This window comes from Spermophilus citellus, assembly GCF_964194105.1.
Source record: "Spermophilus citellus genome assembly, chromosome: 10".
Lineage (NCBI taxonomy): Eukaryota > Metazoa > Chordata > Mammalia > Rodentia > Sciuridae > Spermophilus > Spermophilus citellus.
The window spans coordinates 75,886,186-75,910,216 of NC_138197.1; the positions used below are offsets into that span (position 1 = coordinate 75,886,186).

Consider the following 24,031-nt stretch of genomic DNA (forward strand, 5'->3'; position numbering starts at 1 on the left):
GCTAACCATTTGTAAAGTAAAAGTATCTGAAGAGAGAATAAGGAAAAGGAGTATCCAGAAAGAAGATAAGAGTAAGAGGGGTTACCCTGGAGTTCTGACTATTATGTAAAATTTGAAATCTCTAGAAGGAAAACAAAGCTCCAGCATGTCTATTAAGTTTCTGGGTGCTTTATTATCACTTGGAAAACTACACTTGATGTATCTTTAAAATATTTTTCTACTATTTATCACCTCCATTCCCTTGCAGGTCAGATGGCATGTTGACAGATTTGAACCATGAGGAACCACACAGTAGTGACAAACTTCATTATTGTAGGACTGACAGAGGACCCAAATTGGGAAATTGTAATTTTCCTTTTTCTATTTTTAACATATCTTTTGAGTACTACAGGAAATCTTACCATCATCCTTCTGACCTTGCTGGATCCCCACCTCAAAACACCCATGTATTTCTTCCTAAGAAATTTTTCCTTCTTAGAAATCACACTGACAACTGCCTGCATCCCTAGATACCTGGTCAGCATAGTCACTAAGGAAAAGACTATTTCCCGTGATGCTTGCTTGGCACAGGCACTTTTTGCCATTTTCATAGGTATAACACAGTTTTTCCTGTTGGCTGCTATGTCCTATGACCGCTATGTGGCCATCTGCAAACCCCTTCATTATGCAACCATTATGAGCAGCAGAGTGGGCCACCTGCTGGTTGCTGCCTGTTGGATAGCTGCTGGGGTGGCGATCACCCCTGGAGCTATAGTGAGTCTGACCCTAGAGTTCTGTGATGGTAATATTATTGAACATTTCATTTGTGACTACTTTCCTATCCTGAAACTCTCCTGCACAGACACCAAGGACATCGAATTCTCAAATTTTATTTTAGCCATTATCACCCTCTTGAATACTCTGGCTCTGGTATTGTTCTCTTATATCAAAATCATAACAACTGTTCTGAAGATCCCTTCTGCCCAGGAGAGAAAGAAGGCATTTTCTACCTGTTCTTCCCATCTGATTGTGGTCTCCATCTCTTATGGCAGTTGTATTTTTATGTATATCAAACCTTCTGCAGAGGAAAAGATATCTTTAAACAAGGGGGTGTTAGTGCTCACTGTTTCCGTTGCACCTGTACTAAATCCTTTCATTTATTCCTTAAGAAATAAGCAAGTGATACAAGCCCTGAGGGATCTAGCAAAAAGATGTACGTTGGTATGTGGTGCTGAGGATCGAACCCGGGCCGCACGCATGCTAGGCGATCGCGCTACCGCTTGAGCCACATACCCAGCCCTGTACCAGCTACTTTTAAAATACATTCCTTTAATTTGTTAGTTTGTATATGGCAGTCATTTATGTCACCCATAAGGAGCCTTCATTGTCCTCCTGGATATTTATCATTGTAATAGCTTTGTGTATCCCCAAGATGTTCTCTCATACATTGCTTGAGTTCTTTATTCTTAGGATGTAATTGTATGATTTTGCTCATCAAAATATTCTGCTATGAATCATTATTAGAAAAATCATACTTCAATAATATTTAACAGTAGATAAGCCATTTGTGAACTCTGTAAATATTAATTGATTTTATTTTATCAATAACTAAGGAAGACTGCCTCTTAGCCACAAAATGTTAATATTTTATTAAAATATGTGATGTTGCTAGAAACCAAACTGACTTCTTCCTTCACTTCCTTCATGCCTCTCTTCTTTCTTCTTTTTTTCTTATTTTTATCATATCAAATGACAGTTATTTCCACATCTTATTATCCTCATATTTTGTATGCATTCTATTACTGTTTTTAAACATTTCTTCTTTGTTTCTCCTTTGTCTCAGCAAAATATCTAAAAGTATATATTTGTAAAAGTGAATATTTCACATAGATTCCACTACTACTGTATCATGCTACTGTCTGGTATACCCTGTCTTTATGCATTTGATCTATAGAACTAAGGAAAGCAATAAGACATCGAATCATCAACACGGTTTATGCATTATATTCCCCTTCCTGTGTATGTGTATATCATATCTATGAGAATTCAATTAATCACCACTAGTACGCATCAATGATTTTATTCTTTTTCATTCTTTTTTCATGAGTGTGTGTATGTTTTGAAGATATGTGATCAGGTTCCAAAATCTCACTCTCTTTCACACATTAGAAGCTGTGGGGATAGAAAATTGGTTGTAAGATTTTCTTTGTTAACAACAAACCTGCCTATTTTCCAATTTGAGAACAAAGGTTGAAGTTTGAAATATTATTTTCAGATAGCCTGAATTTCTTGAGTTAATGTCTTTATAGATTTTATAGTGAGTGTTACATTCAAAATTTTTCTTGGTGCATAATAATCATGCACAGTGGATTCAGTTGAGGCATATTCATACATGCACATAATTTGACCAATTTCATTCCCCAGTACCTATATCTATCCTCCCCACGTTTCTTCTCCTGATCTCTTTCTGTACCCTACTCATTTTCCTTCTGTTTCATGAGATCCCTATTGTTCCTTTTTACTCTCTAACTTCTACATATGAGGGAAATTTAGAAGACCCTTCTTTCTCACCTTTTCTTATTGTCTAACTCAGAAAACTTTTCATTAGTGGGTTCGTTTCAAAATCCTGTGTTAGGTCCTGTGGCTCTTCTCTCAGTGCTTCATGATTATCAGTGTTTGCATCGTGTGTTGACAGTTATCTACAGTTATTGCTGCTGTGGGCATGCAGCAGTCAGAGAAATTTTAACAGGTTCTTTTCTTTTACCTTATTATATCAACTAAGGATGTCTCATTCTTTCCAAAGTTACTAAAATTCCATCTGATACTAGCCACACTAATGTGCTTTCCTTCAAATTTTGTACACGTTCCATCATTTGTAGCATTGTAGTACAGATTTTTCAGAAGGAGAGAAAATAATCCAGAATGTGTACGTTTTTCTCTTTAAAATATCTTCAGATAATTCTATTTAACTGGGAATATAATAAAGCAAACTGTATGTTTGAAAGCAAGAAATATAATTTCTGAACAGGTTTTTTACCACCAGGGATGCCCTAAACTCTCTGTCACCTTCACATGACTTAGACTGCAGAGGCTCAGTTGAAGTAGGAGAATTACACACATGGAAAAATCCACTGCCTTCTTTATCAGGATATGCCTAGTGTATGAGTGATTGTTAACTGATGATGAATTCATAGACAAACACTGGACAAATATTTCCACATTTGAAAGCTAAATCTATAAAGTTTAGGTATGCATACAGTATCTTTGGCAAGGAGGGATCAGAGATATCCATAAAGTCAAAATATAATTTTCCTACTTCCTTTGTGTTTTACCACTTTAGCTGTTTATAAAAAGCTGTGAAATCTTTCAATTTCCAGACTTTCTTACTCCGACTGAACAAGAATTAATTTCTTGTTGGTGCACAATGGAATACAAATCCCTGGCATCTTGCCCCTGATTACATGTAAATAAACATACAGTGCCAACTGAGATTCTGTTTGGCGGGCAGACTCATAGACAATGTCATATAAATCCTAGTTTAACCTTAATGAAAACAAAAGCAAGTCAGTCCAGAGTTCATACTCTTCTCAAGTGAAGGAAATGGAGACTTACAAAACCCTCAGGGGAAAACAGGAGCTCAGGAATCTGACCTATAGCAATCTCCCTTATCTGAAAAATTCCCACTACCCGCAGAAAGTAAGCCTGCCAAAAGGAACTGATCAGCCCCTCCCATGGCCTGGCCCTGCTAAACCCTATAACACTCAGATGCTTCTTCAGCCTGTTGCCATTTTCCCCTCTTGAAAAAGTGTTCCTCCACTGTTTAACAAAGCATGGCTGATCTGTTGAGGTCTGTCTCCCTCTCTTTTCCTTTTGTATTCTCTTCCATTTGCTTTCACTAAGTAGCCTCCATTAACACAATATGCATCCAGTGAAATGATTTAAATTTGTGTCAACATAAAATGGAATTATGTACTGATTTATTCAATAAGTACATGTGTATTTATTCCTCTGATAGATTTTTATTGATCATTTTAGAACTTAAAAATATAGTGAGAAGCATGTACTTATACAAAGAAAATGTGGAACATAATAGATTATGTCCTTGCTTATTTTTTATAAGCCACACCTGCTCATATGATTTAAACATCTTTTCCCTTGTTTTTAATATTTTATTTTAAATATATTTCTGTTATAGTATAAAATGTACCTTTTTAATGTTCACATAATAATGAAGTTTGCTTTATGTGTATAACTGTGGAAACACAGAATATTCTTATAATTAGAAACTGAATAATGATAAGTAAATATGTCATTATAAAACTATGGGATCAGATGAACGGTGCAATTTTATAAACAATCTATAGTTTAAGTTTTCTCCAAATTATTGTAACGAAGAGAGGATTACCCAAAGACTGCTAATATTCATTATTTCTGCTGCTTTCCTAGGAATGGAACAGTGGTCCACCTCATGTTTTGAATATAATCCTCCCTGCTCTGCCACTATGGCTCATTTTATAAAGGATATGTGTATATTTTTCCTTCTCTCTCTATCTCTTCTCCCTCTTCCATTTCTTAACAGATTTAGGGAGACAGGGTGATCTTTTTAGGCTTATTATCTGTCCTTGAGCACTCACCCACCACAGGAAGGAGATGTCCCTGGAAGATCTTGGAAGTGACATTCAACACAACATCAGGGTGCACCTGGGACTCCCTGGAATGTAGCCTTTGAATCCTCTTTTAAAAACTCTCTGTTCTTGATGGGAGGAATCAGCCTCTGAACAGAAGTTGCCTGTACTTCTCCTTTGCTAGCAAACAATAAAGCTTTTTCTTTTTTCTCAAAACTGTGTCCTCCATATTAAATTGGCATTGGGGACAAGGACTGAACTTTTGGTAACAAAATTTATGACGGAAGAATAGACCCAAGAGCAGCTCCTGCTCCAGCTTTTTGGGGCAGGCCTGGCATTCCAAGCAACTTCACATCCCAGCTGAAGATGTAAGGCAAGCTTGTTGAGGGCTGACTGCTAGAGTTAGGAGACTGGAGAGTTTGCCTCAGTAGAACACAGGAGGTATCCCTGTGAGTAAATGGAGGGACTGAAGGGCTGTCCCAGAAACTGCTGACATCCCTTTTGCATTGGAGAAATCCTGCCTTCCTTCCCTAAACTTTATGGATTGCTCCATCTTGGTCCACTTTGAGAAAAAGAAAACTCAAAGCCCATATTTCTTACTTTGGTTTTTTAACGTTGTGGCAGATTCTGAGTCCTCTGGTCATAGCCTTTTATCTTTACTTTATCGCTAGCTCTGTTTTCCAGATTATATACTTTGTGTCTTTGAGGCCTGAAAATCTGTCTTCTCTATGGTTTAATCAGTCAGTGATACTTTCAATTGAATTTTACATTCTATCTATTCATTAATTTCTGGGACATCTATTTGATTCTTTTTCAAAATAGCTATTTATTTAAATGAACTTTTAATTCCTTTATCTTTTCTCCTAGGTCATCCTTTGATTTTTCTCTTAGTTCATTGATCATTTTAACTCTCATCTTATTGATGGCTTCATATAGGCTTTTGTCCACTTCGGTGTCTGTGGATTCAGTTGTCAGGGATTATAGATTTTTGGAGGCATGCTAGTGTCCTGTTTTCTCACATTTTTCTGTATTTCTATGTTGACATTTGTCTCTCTACTCATATGGGTCATTCTCCCACTGTTGTCTGAAGGACTCTTGTGAGCTGCTTTCACTTTATTATAAATCCCAATCCAGGCATTTATCCTGGCCCATGTCAAAGAGCCCAGTGAACATGATGATCACCTGTGACTGAAAATATTTAAGACAAAACCATATGCTAATAAGTCTTTCAGCTTGCTAAATAATTTCTAAACTTCCAATTGATCTCAAGTGGAACATGGGGATAGCACACTACAATAGGCTTAAATGTTAGTATAAAAGAGGAGGAATTGCTATTGTACTCATATGGCATGAACATCAAAGAGAAAGAAGGCAGGATACAATGAGAAAAAATGGAGAAAGTGAGGAGAATAATGGGGGCAGAAAGTGAAAAGTGAATGAGATTATTAAAAATAGAATGAATAAAAATCGAATGTATTGATCCAAGTCCTACTTTACCCTAAAGAAGATGACACTGGCAAACAACCCCTCACAAAAAAGTAATAAAATAAATCATTCAAACTAATAAAACTAACAAAAAGAAAGAAAGAAAAGAAAAGAACTAGGACCAAAGGAGAAAGCAGGAAAAAAATAAGTAAAAGTATAGAAGGAAAGATAATATATCTAAAACAATACAAAAACAAAAAACTAAACATCTAAGCAAGTTAGCAAAAGAAAAATCAAACAAAAAGCAGAACACACACACACACACACATACACACACACACACACACACACAAATCACATACATGCACATACTCATGCACATGTGCACTTACCAAAATCAGAATAGAATAAAACAATATAATAAAAAGAAAGAAAAAAGAAACCTACAGAAATTAAAAAATATATATATCAGGGGGCACATAAGGTCAGTGAAAGTGACAAAAAATAGAGAAATAATGATGAGAAGAGAGAGTATGAGTAACAGAAACAGAATATGTAAGTCCAATTAATACAACATTTTACATTAAAAAATATCAGAGAAAAATACTCTTTCTAGGAACTCAGCCAATCAGAGGTCTGAGGCAATAGGGTCACAGGACTGAGCATCCCTTGGTTCATCCTTAGTGCTACAAAACTCAAAATGCAACAAACATAATCAATAATCATATAATTTAAAAAAAAAAACAGAAAAAAAATTAAAAAGAGAGAAAGAAGAAGAAGAAAGGGAAGTGGAAAAAGAAATTAGCCAGGAGGGGAAATAGCAAAACAGTGAGAAGGAGGGAGGGAAGATCATCAAAAGATAAAACAGTGGTGTATTCCCAGTTAATAAATTATAACATTACAGATTTTTAAAAATTACTGAAGAATGGATTAAGAAATGTAATTCTTGGTAGTGTGGGGGATCTCAAATCAATACATAAAGTGATACAAGTAATATAGGAAAAAATAACATTAGAGAATCAAAAGTTATTCCTTGGTGATGTTTCTGAGATGGAGGGAGTTCTGAGACTCCCTCTTTGGATTCTGCACAATATTGGGAGGTGCAGAAGATATTTAAGCCTCTACAGTATAATCTCTGAGTGTCTCTGGGTGTGACAGAAGCAGTTGCACTTGTCCTTTCAGCAGTATGTTTATTATTTGACATATTTAAATGAGATTTCTGCCTCAAATACTTCCCTACACCCAAATTATTTTATCTCTTCCACCAGCACTGACTCTGGCCAAAGCCTCTTTGGCTTCAGAGTTTTTATGGTATTTCCTAGACATCTAAAATGTCTTAGGATGGCTTGATACAACCTACTAGGAATTCTTAGCCTTATTCTCTCTCTTTCCCAGGATGGAAGAGTGGTTTTGTATTCCCTATGAAATGCCTTGTTCCATGAGTTAATTGTTAAAAAAAAAAAAAAAAATCTCTTCCCTTCTTAGAGGAAGGAGAAAGATAAGAGGAAGAGGTCTGGAGTACAAAGGAAGCCTAAGACCCGTAAAAAAGGGAGAAAACCCTTGATTCTGGTGATACCAGGATTCCAGCCATTTTGCTTGTGTTCTAAAATAATGTTAGAAGAGTTTGTTTTGGATGGAAACATAATACAAACATCCCTGGAATCAGAAAATTGAGGGCATCTACAGCACAATCAATTTGGGCAACAATTTAGTGAGATTCCTCAGGAGATATTAAGTATCAGAGGAATTTAGAATTTCACCTAAAATGTTAGACTTTGCATGAAGCAAAGAGAATAAATAAGGTTTTGAAATTATCCTTTCAATTAGCATTTTTAATGAAGAGAGATTCATTTTGATTCCTTAGTAATTTTCAATGAGAAAACATGAATTCTGAGAAAACATAAATTCTTAGAATTGTGGCCTAAAAGAAATCCCAGATATTCCAGAGCCCAAATAAAGATGAATAAATGGTTTTCTGGGTAAAACTAAAATTCTTTGGGAAGATCATTCATTCTATGGGGCTGGGGCCGGGGCTCAGTGGCAGAGCAATTGCCTGGCATGTGTGAGACACTGAGTTCTATCCTCAGCACTGCATATAAATAAATAAAAAGCAAAGGTACATCAACAACTAAATTAAAAAAAAAAAAAAGAAGACCATGCATTCTAGTTAAGAGAATTTGCAAATTACTACAGGTGTCTTGAACACATGTCATTTGAAATGTTAGGGAGGACAGATGGGAAGAGTGACCCAATTCAGTTAAGTCTAAAAGTCTGAAACTCAGGTGGCATTTCAAAGTTGTCCTTGAATGAAAGTGTCTCTGGTACCAATTTATTATGTAGGAGTAGAACGATGAGCTGTAGAATTGGGGATGGCAGTAGAAAAATGGACAGTTTAGAACTGGTTACAGGGAAGTATTTCAGAGCCAGAGATCATGCATTCCTGGAATGTGAAAAAGCTTCCAGAAAGAAAGTTGTTTATCTTCCTCCAACTAGACACAGGGGATTCTTGTTGGAAAGCAGCATTAAAATGTCTCTTGAGAGCATGGTACTGATGAGAGCCTCCAAAAGATAAGAGAGTAATTTTAATTAGGCTTCTTTTATAAATTATGTTTCTTAAACATTAAATACCAGAGGTTTGCAATGCCAGCAACAACAGTGAGGATATGACAGGGGCTGGGGTTGTGGCTCAGTGATAGAGCGCTTCAAGGCCCTGGGTTCTATCCTCAGCACCACATGAAAATAAATAAATAAAATAAAGCTATTGTGTCCAACTACAACAAAAAATAAATAAATATTAAAAAAAACTGAGGACATGACAGTCTTGAATTATTTTGGACTTCCTATTTTCAATCTCATTTTCTTTCAACCTGAAACAAATGTCTGACAAAGTCATATAATTCCATGGCATGGGAAATGTAAAAACAAAAACTGAAAATGGTAAGAGGAAAGGCCACGTGATATTTAATTTGCAACTCAAATGTTTTATTCACTGATTAAAAAAAAACATATTGAGTGTCTATTTTAGGCAGGAGAAAGTGGATAATCATTTTATCAGCAAGATAAAATGACAACTTAGAGTATAATATAAACATAAAACTGATGAAATGAAAAAAAAAGGTCACCAAGTATTGTGTCTTTCACAGTAGAAATAAAGCAAACAAAGTTTATGCACTCTTTTTATTTTCTATGTCTGATTTTTCCTATTGGACAATTTGGGGTCTGTGACATTATTTCAACTACTGAATTGTTTGATTGCAGTATGTTTGGCACACATTTTTCATTTGAATTTTCTTTTTTTCTTCTAATTGTTTTTGGCTTACCAGGATTTTCCATGGCAGATAATGGGGGAGAAACATTGGTAATTTAGGTTGATCATCTTATTTTAGGAGAAACTTCAAAAAAGGACGGGCTCTTTTTCTTTTTTTTTTTAATCAAAAAAGAAAATCAAAGTTCCCTTCCCTTGTTTTTTAATATTTTGTAAATATTTGATCCAGTATATTTCAGAAAATTTCTTTTTCTTTTCATTTCCACCGGGCTTGTAGGAGAGTATATGCTTTTGAAGAAGACTTGGGGCAATCAGCGGCCACCATCTTGGAGAGCTGAAGTATCCACTGCCACTCTCCGACAGACTGCAACAATAAAACAGGTCTGTGTCACTCAGCCCATCCCCCATACATCGGGGAATCCACATAAAACCTCTCCTAGGCTTTCCGGGGGAGGGAGTGTCAGAGTGAGCCCACATAAAGACTAGGGGAAAACTAGAGACACCTGACCTTCAACTCCCCCTCCCATCAGCAGCCAAAACAAAACCTGTCTAGCCAGCGCTGGGGGAGGGGCAAGCAGAAAAAATCAAAACAATAGAGTGCCAGGGATCCCAATAGCCAATTGTGCGACCCCAGGGATCCGGGCTGACCAATTCGCCCGGCCTTCCCCACAGCTACAGAAGGCGGGGTGCCACAGAGAAGTGATTAATTAGCAAGCAGGGAGAAAAGTGGCTGCAATTCTGTGGAATCCTGCCGGATGAGCCCGCACTGACCCCCGGGCTGAGTGCGGGATTTCAGAGGGGGAAGGAAGCGGTAACTGGGCGGTAGGAGAACGCCCGCCCGCCGACTAGCGACCGCTGGACTGGGTGCCTAGAGATCGCCCGCCCACCGGCGACAGCCGGCCCGCTGCCCGCGGGACTGGGTGGCCGGAGTCCACTCCCCCGCCGCGACCGATCACCCGCCCGCTGCCTGAGATACTGGGCAGCTGGAGACTGCCCGCCTACCTCGACAGGGAGCTGAAACCAAACAGAGACAGTCCAGTCACACAGCCCCATTAGGACACCCCAGCAAGGAGCTTGGGGCCCTTGCAGAGTAGTGGAGCTCGGCCGTCGGAATTCCTTCCCAGCAGAATCCACGTTAGCAGGCACAGTTTAACAACACAAAGAAGAAACAACAGAGTAATACAGAACCAAAACAAATCTATAGAAGAGAGCAGAAACACGGCAATCAAATAGAGCTAAAAGGAACGTGGACAACATGAGAAAACAAGGGAAAAAAGGAGTACAAACAATGCAGGACAACTTAATTCTACAGGAGGACATAGAAATATCAGAAGCAGGGATAGGGAAAGAACTCAAGGCATACTTAACTCGAATGGAAAGGAATATTAGGGAAGACATGAGACAGCAAGTCCAAGCAATAAAAGTATATTTTGAAAATGAATTAAACAAACAAATTCAAATGGCAAATAACGAGCTCTACCAGGAGATAGAGATCTTAAAAAAAAATCAAACAATAATCCTAGCGTTGCAGGAAAATATAAACCAAATTAAAAACTCAAATGAGAATATTACAAACAGACTTGATCAAGTAGAAGTCAGAACATCAGATAATGAAGACAAGGTTTATCAACTTGAAAAGAATATAGTCAACACAGAAAAGATGCTTAAATCCCACGAGCAATCTATTCAAGAGATATGGGATGTCATAAAAAAATATTTGAGGGTCATCGGGATAGAAGAAGGCACAGAGACTCAAACCAAAGGAATGGACAGCATATTAAATGAAATAATTCTACAAAACTTCCCAGAGATGAAAGATGAAATGGATTGCCAAATCCTGGAAGCCTACAGGACCCCAAACATTCAAAACCATAGTAGACCAACTCCAAGACATATAATTATGAAGCTAGCCAACGTACAGAACAAGGAGATAATATTAAAAGCTACCAGAGAAAGGAGGCAGATTACATTCAGGGGTAAACCAATTAGGTTAATGACTGATTTCTCATCACAGACTTTGAAAGCAAGAAGATCCTGGAACAATGTAATTCAAACGCTGAAAAATAATGGATTCCAACCAAGAATAGTGTATCCAGCAAAATTAAGCTTCAGATTTGACAATGAAATTAAAATCTTTCACGATAAGCAAAAGCTAAAAGAATTCGCAGCAAGAAAACCAGCACTGCAAAGCATTTTGAGCAAAATACTACAAGAAGAGGAATTGAAACATAGTCCCCAAAACATAGTAGGAGGTATCTCAGTAAAGGGGGAGGAAAATAACCAAAAAGTAAAACCAGCCAAACTAAAATAAATAAATAAAGAAGCATGACTGGAAGTACAAATCATATCTCAATTGTAACCTTAAATGTTAATCGCCTAAACTCACCAATCACGAGACATAGGCTAGTAACCTGGATCAAAAAAATAAATCCAACAATATGCTGCCTTCAAGAGACTCATATGATAGGAAAAGACATACACAGGCTGAAGGTAAAAGGTTGGGAAAAATCATACCACTCACATGGCCCTCGGAAGCAAGCAGGAGTGGCCATACTCATATCAAATAAAATCAACTTTAAACCTAAGTTAATCAAGAAGGATAAAGAAGGACACTATATACTGTTAAAAGGAACCATCCACCAACAAGACATAACAATTATCAATTTGTATGCACCAAACAATGGAGCTGCAACATTCATAAAACAAACTCTCCTCAAGTTCAAGAGTCAAATAGACCACAACACAATAATTGTGGGTGACTTCAACACACCGCTCTCTCCATTAGACAGATCCTCTAGACAAAAACTGAATAAAGAAACTATACAACTCAACAGCACAATCAATAACCTAGACTTAACCGACATATATAGAATATATCAACCATCATCAAGTGGATACACGTTCTTCTCAGCAGCACATGGATCCTACTCAAAGATAGACCATATATTATGCCACAAGGCAACTCTTAGTAAGTATAAAGGCGTGGAGATAATACCATGCACCATATCTGATCACAACGGAATGAAATTGGAAATCAATGATAAAAGAAGGAAGGAAAAATCCTACATCACATGGAAAATGAACAATATGTTACTGAATGATCAATGGGTTACAGAAGACATAAAGGAGGAGATGAAAAAATTCTTAGAGACAAATGATAATACAGACACAACATACCAGAATCTATGGGACACAATGAAAGCAGTTTTAAGAGGGAAATTCATTTCTTGGAGTTCTTTCCTCAAAAAAAGAAAAAACCAACAAATAAATGAACTCACACTACACCTCAAAAACCTAGAAAAGGAAGAGCAAAACAACAGCAAATGTAGTAGAAGACAAGAAATAATTAAAATTAGAGCAGAAATCAATGAAATTGAAATGAAAAAAACCATTGAAAAAATTGATAAAACTAAAAGTTGGTTCTTTGAAAAAATAAACAAGGCCCTTAGCCATGCTAACGAAGAGAAGAAGAGAGAGAACTCAAATTACCAACATACGGGATGAAAAAGGCAATATCACAACAGACACTACAGAAATACAGAAGATAATTAGAAAGTATTTCGAAACCCTATATTCCAATAAAATAGAAGATAGTGAAGATATCGATAAAAATCTTAAGGCATATGATCTGCCCAGATTGAGAAAGGAAGACACACACAATCTAAACAGACCAATAACAAAGGAAGAAATAGAAGAAGCTATCAAAAGACTACCAACCAAGAAAAGCCCTGGACCGGATGGGTATACAGCGGAGTTCTACAAAACCTTCAAAGAAGAATTAATACCAATACTTTTCAAGCTATTTCAAGAAATAGAAAAAGAAGGAGCTCTTCCAAATTCATTCTATGAGGCCAACATCACTCTGATCCCAAAACCAGACAAAGACAATTCAAAGAAAGAAAACTACAGACCAATATCTCTAATGAACTTGGATGCAAAAATTCTCAATAAAATTCTGGTGAATCGAATACAAAAACATATCAAAAAACTTGTGCACCATGATCAAGTAGGATTTATCCCTGGGATGCAAGGCTGGTTCAATATACGGAAATCAATAAATGCTATTCACCACATCAATAGACTTAAAGACAAGAACCATATGATCATCTCGATAGATGCAGAAAAAGCATTTGACAAAGTACAGCATCCCTTTATGTTCAAAACACTAGAAAAACTAGGGATAACAGGAACTTACCTCAACATTGTAAAAGCTATATATGCTAAACCTCAGGCTAACATCATCCTAAACGGAGAAAAACTGAAGGCTTTCCATCTAAAATCTGGAACAAGACAGGGATGCCCTCTATCACCACTTCTATTTAATTTAGTTCTCGAAGTACTAGCCAGAGCAATTAGACAGACAAAAGAAATTAAAGGCATAAAAATAGGAAAAGAAGAAATTAAATTATCGCTATTTGCGGATGACATGATAATATACTTAACAGACCCAAAAGGGTCTACAAAGAAGCTGCTAGAGTTAATAAATGAATTCAGCAAAGTGGCAGGTTATAAAATCAACATGCATAAATCAAAGGCATTCCTGTATATCAGCAACAAAACCTCTGAAATGGAAATAAGGAAAACCACTCCATTCACAATATCCTCAAAGAAAATAACATACTTGGGAATCAACCTAACAAAAGAGGTGAAAGATTTATACAATGAAGACTACAGAACCCTAAAGAGAGAGATAGAAGAAGATCTCAGAAGATGGAAAAATGTACCCTGTTCATGGATAGGCAGAACTAACATCATCAAAATGGCGATATTACCCAAAGTTCTCTACAGGTTTAATGCGATGCCAATCAAAAGCCCAATGGCATTTCTTGTAGAAATAGATAAAGCAATCATGAAATTCATATGGAAAAACAAAAGACCCAGAATAGCAAAAGCAATTCTAAGATGGAAATGTGAATCTGGAGGTATAGCGATACCAGAGTTCAAACTGTACTACAAAGCAATAGTAACAAAAACAGCATGGTACTGGTACCAAAACAGGCAGGTGGACCAATGGCACAGAATAGAAGACACAGAGACTAATCCACAAAGTTACAACTATCTTATATTTGATAAAGGGGCTAAAAACATGCAATGGAGGAAGGATAGCATCTTCAACAAATGGTGCTGGGAAAATTGGAAATCCACATGCAACAAAATGAAATTGAATCCCTTTCTCTCGCCATCCACAAAAGTTAACTCAAAATGGATCAAGGAGCTAGATATCAAATCAGAGACGCTGCATCTGATAGAAGAAAAAGTTGGCTCTGATCTACATATAGTGGGGTCGCGCTCCAAATTCCTTAATAGGACGCCCATAGCCCAAGAGTTAATAACAAGAATAAACAAATGGGACTTACTTAAACTAAAAAGGTTTTCTCAGCAAGGGAAACAATAAAAGAGGTAAATAGAGAGCCTACATCCTGGGAACAAATTTTTACCCCTCACACCTCAGATAGAGCCCTAACATCCAGAATGTACAAAGAACTCAAAAAATTAAACAATAAGCTAGCAAATAACCCAATCAACAAATGGGCCAAGGACCTGAACAGACACTTTTCAGAGGAGGACATACAATCAATCAACAAGTACATGAAAAAATGCTCACCATCTCTAGCAGTCAGAGAAATGCAAATCAAAACCACCCTAAGATACCATCTCACTCCAGTAAGATTGGCAGCCATTAGGAAGTCAAACAACAATAAGTGTTGGCGGGGATGTGGGGAAAAGGGTACACTTGTACACTGCTGGTGGGACTGCAAAATGGTGAGGCCAATTTGGAAAGCAGTATTCCTGGGAAAGCTGGGAATGGATCCACCATTTGACCCAGCTATTGCCCTTCTCGGACTACTCCCTGAGGACCTTAAAAGAGCGCACTATAGGGATACGGCCACATCAATGATTATAGCGACACAATTCACAATAGCTAGAATGTGGAACCAACCTAGATGCCCTTCAATAGAGGAATGGATAAAAAAATGTGGTGTCTATACACAATGGAGTATTATGCAGTACTAAGAAATGACAAAATCATAGAATTTGCAGGGAAATGGATGGCATTAGAGCAGATTATGCTAAGTGAAGCTAGCCAAGCCCTAAAAAACAAATGCCAAATGTCTTCTTTGATATAAAGAGAGCAAATAAGAACAGAACAGGAAGGAAGAGCATGAGGAAAAGACTAAGAGAAACAAAGACGAATGGGGGGAGAGAAAGGGAGAGAGAAGGGAAAGCATATGGAAATGGTAGGAGACCTTCAATGATACACAAAATTATAAGAGGTTATGAGGGGCAAGGGGGAGGGGGGAAAAAGGGGAGAGAATTGAACAACAGCAGAGGAGATAGGGAAGATGGGAGGGGAGGGGAGGGGAGGGGAGGGGAGGGGGGATAGTAGGGGATAGGAAAGGTAGCAGAATACAACAGTCACTAATATGCCATTATGTACAAATGTGAATATGTAACAGATGTGATTCTGCAATCTGTATTTGGGGTAAAAATGGGAGTTCAAAACCGAATTGAGTCTAATGTATGAAAGATGATATATCATGAGCTCTGTAATGTTTTGAACAATCAATAAAAAAAAAAGACTTGGTAAGTGTGCTCTACTGAAGGATCCAAGACTGGAACCCCCTGGGATCATACTCTTTCAGAATCTCTTCTCCACCAGTAGAATAATATGACAAAGCTTTTTTTTTATTGTTGTTGTCCCTGTTTTGATTATGTTGTTTATATATAATTCTTGCCAGCTTGGTTGCTCTCCAGCATCTTTCCATTGCTGTCTCTGGAGAAACAAGCTTTCAGGAATCCCAAAGCCATGATAAATGTGCTGGCAACACCCTGAGTAATCCTGGAATGAACTCATGATCCCCAGTGTTGTAGAACTTCCAGGTTTTCTATTCACAGACACTGTGAGATTTCTACTGTGTGTCCTTTTGAAGTGCTGAATTTGTAGTACTTAGTTACATGGCATTGGATATTACTACAGAAGATCCCTGACTGTACCTCCCAAGTGGAAACTTTGTAAGGAATAGCATTAAGATCCAGCAAGCTTGACATCAATTTCCTTTTGGCTCTGTAGTACCTGGAAATCTAGAGCACTAAGTTCCTTATTTTTCCTCTTAATGAGAGAAGTTTCCTTCTGAAGTAAACCCTTGGTGAGCTTATCAGTTTGTATTTATTTTTGTTTTTATTCTTTGTCACAACTCCAGCCAACTTGCCTGTACCATACTTACTCCTTATTTTGGTGTAGACTTGGAGATGATTTTTTCTAATCTTCTATTTGTACTAAGGGCTTGTTAGTTATTCTTCTTGTTATGTTAGTTATTCTTCTTGTTAATATATTGTTCTTTATGTGTATGATTTTTTTTGTATTTAGGGAAACAAAACATTCATAAAAGAAATTAGAATTTGCACAGCATTTTAATTCCTCCATGTCTTCAGCTACAGAGATGGTAGCAGTCAGTCAGAAAATGCATGGTGGGCAGCCTAGACTCCTCCAATACACCAATAAAAAACACAAACCCAAAACAAAACATTTATCCACATGAAATCCTCAGCAGAGAAACTGAAAACAATACCATTGCCCAATATAAAATTGCTGTCTCTCTGACCATCAAATGCATGCTTTATTTCTTCAGTAAAGGGAAGGGACCTTTGTTATAACTTTTATTATTTGGGTAACACCCTTTTCTCTTGTTCTTTGAAAAATTCTTTTTTACTATCTTACATATCATGATAAAAAGCTAAAGGTCACTACTACAACATACTTTTTAATTTAAAAAAATCTGGGAATGTAGAAATTGTTGAGGAGTCACAGCAAGAAACACAGTGATATTTATTACCAAGCTATTTTTCTACAACTTTTAATAAAGGTATGATTGAAATGCTCTTCAGAAGATTTTTCCTCTTCTTTTCGATTTTTTTCTTCTGTGTAAATAAAAATTATTGTAGTGTTCTGGATTGAACCCAAGGCCTCCTTCATATTAAGCAAGTGTTCCACCACTTGCTATACCTCCAGCCTTGGGGATTTTCCAGGATGTTTTGGTTTAGATATTAGATGCTCTCCCCAAGCTCATGTGTGAGACAATGCTAGAGTTTAGAGGTGAACTGATTGGGTCATGAGTGTTTTCAACTAATCAGTGCATTAATCCCCTTGATGGGGATCAAGTGGGTTGTAACTGAAGGCAGGTAGGGTGGGGTTCAAGGTAATGACTTTGGGGTTACATGTTTTCCATAGTGGTGAGGGGATTCTCCCCTCCCCTGCCCCTCTCTCTTTCTCCTCTCTCTTGCTTTCAATTCCATGACCTGAGGCCCTTTCCTTCACCACACTCTTCTGTGGTGAAGTTTTGCCTCACTGAGGCCCAAAGCAATTGAATCTGTTATCTATGGATGGAGACCTCTGAAACCCTCAGCCCCCAAATAAAGTTTTCTTCTATTGATATTTTTCTTGTCAGGTCTTTTGTTTACAGTGGTGAAAAAGTTGACTAAAACACAAGGTGTTCTTTTTTTATTAACATCAAGATTTCAAGAACTTAAAAAAAGTATTGCTCTCCTGACATGTCAAATATATCATGGCTAAAGGTGGATCCATATCTTGCTCATCTAGGACCCATTTAAGATTGTTTAAGTGAGTAACTATAAGAAGGAAAGCATGGTGAAGCATAATCAAAGGGTCTTACATGCTTTCACTCATGATAACAGCAGTCTTCTGTATTTCACAGTCAAAAGGGTCATAGATATATATCTATAGTAATTAATATGAAAAAATACCAAAATTGGAAAACAAAATATGATAATTTTTATGGATTATATTGCAGCAACAAAGCCAGCATTTATTTACTTTGTGATCTTGGGGATGGCACACTGTAAAATGTATTACTCAGTCTCCTTTGCAATAAGGTCTCTGACAGACATTGACAATGAGAAGCACTACAGTATAATTAAAGTGTAAGACAACACAGGGATTCATTTTACCCATTTTTTGTTTATTCTGAGTGTCTTTCTCTTGGCCCTAGAAAAAGCACATTACTTCATAGAGGAACTGGTCTCAGGCTTCATCTTATGTTCTTGTTCACAGAGCTAGCTTTATCATAGGACTTAGCGGTGTAAGCAACAATAGGCAGTGTTCCATCTTCCCAGATAAGAATGCTAACTCTCTGGGGTCCCTGCACTAAGTTCCCAAGAACTGAAAGTATTCGTAGAGTATCCCACCTTCAAAAGCACCAATATCATCTAGCAACTACTCCCAACTCCTGTGTTCTGTGAGAATCCACCTCTTTCCCGAGAATAGAAAGTCCAAGAGACCAAGGCAAAAGCATGAATGCCATGTGATCATCCTCAGGGTCCATGCATGTGTACATTCCTTTTTTCAAACTTCCTCCGTGAAGAGATATTTATTGACTTGGAGTTACCTCCATGTCCCTGTTTTCTTTTTTTTTTTTTTTTATTGTTGTTGTTTGTTTTCTCTCCCCTCCCTCTTTCTTTTACCTTTTCTAACCTGAAAAAAAAATCCATGTGTAAAATTTGTTCCAGCAATATTTCCCTTTTCCTTTCTAGCCCCTAACTTATGAAAAAATATAATATTAGTTAATATTAATATAATTAATATCATGTGTGGTATTAATACGTAATCTCCCCATTAGGCACTACATCTCCTCTTTAGCATTGATCCAGATGTAAACTAACTATATTTACTTACTAGCCAGGGAGATACTCAAACTCATATTGAATGTTTTGAACTTACAATAATTTTACCTGATCTATATTTCAGCTGGCTTCATTGAAGAGAAACCAAGCATGGTTTTCCCTTGAGGTTCATTGAGTTTGAGTCTTTGATTGACACCTTTTATTTCATTTTTAGTGATTAATATTTTTATGATATGGAGTCTTGCATATAACTCAGGTTGACCTTAAACTTATGATCCTCCTGAGTATCTTGGGTTGATAGCTTTAATGTGTAAAGAACTTTATTGCAGTTATTATTTTGCATATTGCTTCTGTCCTATATTTTCTCTGTTCTTCTGAGATACCCATTCACATGTATATTAGAACTTTAACTGTGCTCCCATGGGACAGAGACAACCATATTTTATATATTCATCAATTGTTCTACATTTATGTATGACTAATAGTTCCATTTCTCTCAAATTTCTTTTATTTCATGCTAGTCATAATAAGTTTCTTTTTTATCAGACTCTATCAAGTATTTCATTCTTATGAACTCTTTTCAAACTTAGTGTGAAGAAAATATATTTATAAAAGTAAAATATGATATTTTCTGTTAGTTTAATATTAAATATTAGACATTTTATAAAATATAATATAGAAAATAATCTCCTATAAAGAGAATATCCTACTCTACTATATATGTCTTAATAAATTACTTAATATCAATCTCTATAGAAATTTATCTGGCTTTTTTTCCTTACCAATTAAAGTTATTTTTCAACAATTTTTAAACATTTTACAATACTTTATAAAAATAAGGAGTAAACATAAAATATTTACTGATTTTAATGTAATTTTACATATGGTTAATGAAAGAATAAATCGGGGTGGGAGGGGAAGGGAAGGGACATGGATTAGAAATATGGTGGAATGTGATGGACATTATTATCCAAAGTACAAATATGAAGATGCAAATTTGTGTGAATATACTTCGTATACAAGCAGAGATATGAAAAATTGTGCTCTATATGTGTAATAAAAATTGTAATTCATTGGGCTGTCATATATAAATAAAAAAATTAATTAAAAAAGAATAAATCTTCATGATTTAAAGGACATTTATACAAATATCTAGATGTGCATTAAAAAATCTTGCTTAATTATATTTCTATTTTAAGTTACTTCCTAAAATTTTGGTTATGCCATTATTTTTCTGGCTATCATATTCACATGTAAATAATTCAGGCTAAGAGTTGGTAGGGATATTATAAGAGATACATATGTTTGACACCCCAAAACACATAATATGAGTTAATTTTAGAATTTTCAGTGATTAAAGATTGTGAACAACATTGTAACTAGCTACACATTCATCTCTGAATTCTTCTTTTGGAAGGGAGAATGAGAAGGCTCCCCATAGCCCATACACTTGGTACAACTTAGTTTTTCGTACATCATTTGAATACCACAATAGAAATTAGACTCCATTTTAACGTCAACATTTCAGTTTCCCCTATAGACACTGTAACAAGGCTACTAATTAACTTTATATTTTGTTTCTAGAGTTAAAGATGAAAATAGTCTTTAGTATGTTTTCCCATAAGAATCCCCAAGAAGCTATACCAGTTCTGAGTAAATATGCTCTTTATATAAAAAGTGAAAATACAATGGATATCAATGTGGAGAGAAAATTGCTTCATTCAAGTCAGAATAAGAAACTGTAGCTAGTTTTTAAGAAGAACATAAAAAATAAGCATCAATAATAAAGTAGTACAGTTTTGATAAAAACAAACATCTTAGATTTCTAGGTTTTAGGTAAGGCTGAATCTGGATGTTAATCATTTGATTTCCAGAGAAGTCAGAATAATGTGTTTTAAAATGAGGCACATATGCTGATTGGAGAGAGATACACAAATGTTTATATATGTTTCTAAATATCTCTGGATTTTAATGTGAACACAGACTCTGTTGAAAGAGAATCGAAAATAATATGGGTTAGAAATGAATTTTTATAAGACTTTAAAAAACCTGCCTAATATATATTTGATCATAGTAAAAAGAAATTTTCACAATGCATCAGCAAAGAAAACCCCTGGGGAATGTGTTGAAAGTAAGTATTTCTTGTATTTTATTCTGAATATGAGACTATATGATTGAGTCAGTTAAACTCAGATTTAGAGATACAAAGAAAATATTTCTGTCACTCATGAAGAAAGATTCAAAGAACATATTTGAAAGAGTTGTATTTTTCTATTAGAGTAGCATCATGAGCAATAATTCTCAAAAATGTATATTAAAAATATTACTGATACATATTCCATTTTCTCTACTAAAGGATTCAATATTTTAATATTACTGAATGCAAATTATTTATTATTAGCTAAAGATAATGATGTGTTGAAACTTATTGAAGAATTGGGAAAAAATATTGCAAATTCCATGTAAAATTTCAACTGTGCATTTATTTACCACTTTGGCAAATCATATTGTATTTAGTCTTAAAATCATTAAAAGTTTTCTTTTCTTGAAAAAGTTCTAGTGGCCACTACCAAAAACAAAAATCTAACCATACATATATCATCAGAAAATAATCACTTAGAAAAGATTGCTTGCAAAATGTCAGTTTTTATTAGCTATACATTTTGGAATGCAGATATATCCAGAAAATATACATCTTTCTGAAAGAAACTGAGCAGAAGATGATTTTAACAATAGGGGAATTAACCTTATTAACCTAAAAAATGTTTTCCTATTTAATGGGTGAGATTGTAGGAGTTAGGTCTGCATATATTAGGAAAACTAGATAAAGTGTGCAGATATTTCCAGCAGAAAATTATAAAGCCATCCTTTTGTAAAGATATATATATATATATATATATATATACATATATATATATATATATACATATATATATATATATATATATATATACATATATATATATATCCTAAAAAGAGAATTAGGAAAATGAGTATCCAGAAAGGAGATAAGAGTAAGAGGGGTTAGCCTGTGGTCTGACTGCTACATAAAATGTGAAAACTCTCGAAGGAAAACAAAACATATGCACATCTACTCTTGCTGAGTTCTTCATTATCAGTTCAAACTCTGCACTTGATGTATCCTTAAAATATTGCTTAATTATTTATCACCTCCACCCCCTTGCAGGTCAGATGGCATGTTGACAGAATTGAACCATGAGGAACCACACAGTAGTGACAAACTTCATTATTGTAGGACTGACAGAGGACCCAAATTGGGAAATTGTAATTTTCCTTTTTCTATTTTTAACATATCTTTTGAGTACTACAGGAAATCTTACCATCATCCTTCTGACCTTGCTGGATCCCCACCTCAAAACACCCATGTATTTCTTCCTAAGAAATTTTTCCTTCTTAGAAATCACACTGACAACTGCCTGCATCCCTAGATACCTGGTCAGCATAGTCACTAAGGAAAAGACTATTTCCCATGATGCTTGCTTGGCACAGGCACTTTTTGCTGTTTTCATAGGTATAACACAGTTTTTCCTGTTGGCAGCTATGTCCTATGACCGCTATGTGGCCATCTGCAAACCCCTTCATTATGCAACCATTAGGAGCAGCAGAGTGAGCCCCTGCTGGTTGCTGCCTGTTGGATAGCTGCTGGGGTAGCAATTACCCCTGGAGTTATAGTGAGTCGGACCCTAGAGTTCTGTGATGGTAATATTATTGAACATTTTATTTGTGACTACTTTCCTATCCTGAAACTCACCTGCACAGACACACACAACATAGAATTGTCAAATTTTATTTTAGCCATTATCACCCTCTTGAATACACTGGCTCTGGTATTGTTCTCTTATATCAAAATCATAACAACTGTTCTGAAGATCCCTACTGCTCAGGAGAGAAAAAAGGCTTTTTCTACCTGTTCCTCCCACCTGATTGTGGTCTCCATCTCTTATGGCCGTTGTATTTTTATGTATATCAAACCTTCTGCAGAGGGAAAGATATCTTTAAACAAGGGGGTGTCAGTGCTCACTGTTTCCATTGCACCTGTACTAAATTCTTTCATTTATTCCCTAAGAAATAAGCAAGTGATACAAGCCCTGAGGGATCCAGCAAAAAGATGTACCTTTACAACTTTGAAATTACAGCTTTGGCTTTTGTAAAAGCATATTACTGAAAATTAGTGAAAACTACAGCCTGTACCAGCTATCTTTATAACACATCCCTTTAATTTGTTTGTTTTGTATTATGGCAGTCATGAAAGTCACTCATAAGGAGCCTTTGATGTCCTTCTGGGTATTTTCCTTTTCAATGACTTGATGAATCCCCATGGTATTCTCTCTTGAATTGCTCATGTCACTTCATTATTTGAATGTAATTGTGTAATATTTGTTCACCAAAATATTCCACTATGAATCCTTATTAGAAATCTCATACATGGTTTTCTACAACAGATAAGCCCACTTGTGAACTCCGTAGATATTAGTTTATTTTATCAATCTCTAAGAAAGACTGCTTTCTTAGCCACACAATGTTAATATTTTATTAAAACATGTGATATTGCAGGAAGCTAACCTGCCTTCTACCTTCCCTTCCTCTTTCTCTTTCTGTTGCCTTCTGTTTATTTTTCTTCCATTCTTATTTTTTGAACATATAGGAAGAAAGATATTTTCATATACTTTCTTTCTCCTCACTTTTTGTATGTTTTCTATCACCTTTTATTAAACATTTTTTTCTTTGTTTCTCTCCTATCTCAGTTAAACATCCAAAGGTATATTCTTGTAATGGTGAATATTTTATATAGTTTCCACTACTACTTTTTCATATTATATTCTGGTGTCCCATATCTTTATGCATTTGATCTCCACAACTAAGGAAAACAATAAAAAACAGTCATCAACATGGTATATACCCTCCTACCCCCATCCTATGTACGTGTGTATTGTATCTACAAGAATCCAGTGACTCACCACCAGTACTCATCAAAGACGTGCAATTTTATTCTTCTTTTCATGAGTGTGTCTGTATGTTATGTGATCAGGTTCTAAAATATCACTGATTCACATTTAAAGAGATAGGGATAAAAAAT

The 24,031-nt window shown here is 35.9% G+C and overlaps 1 protein-coding gene and 1 pseudogene across 2 annotated transcripts; both read left to right on the plus strand.

The window, feature by feature from the left end:
- Positions 1 to 276: 276 nt before the first annotated feature.
- LOC308658260 (olfactory receptor 6C74-like) lies at positions 277 to 5,275 on the plus strand (the record flags this gene model as incomplete). Its single annotated transcript, XM_081310839.1, has 2 exons — positions 277 to 1,192; positions 5,229 to 5,275. The coding sequence occupies 2 exons, from the start codon at positions 277 to 279 to the stop codon at positions 5,273 to 5,275; spliced, it is 963 nt and encodes a 320-aa protein (XP_081166965.1).
- Positions 5,276 to 22,149: 16,874 nt separating this feature from the next.
- LOC308658262 (olfactory receptor 6C74-like) lies at positions 22,150 to 23,105 on the plus strand (annotated as a pseudogene). The gene has a single exon. The product of its transcript is annotated as an olfactory receptor 6C74-like (transcript).
- Positions 23,106 to 24,031: the final 926 nt, after the last annotated feature.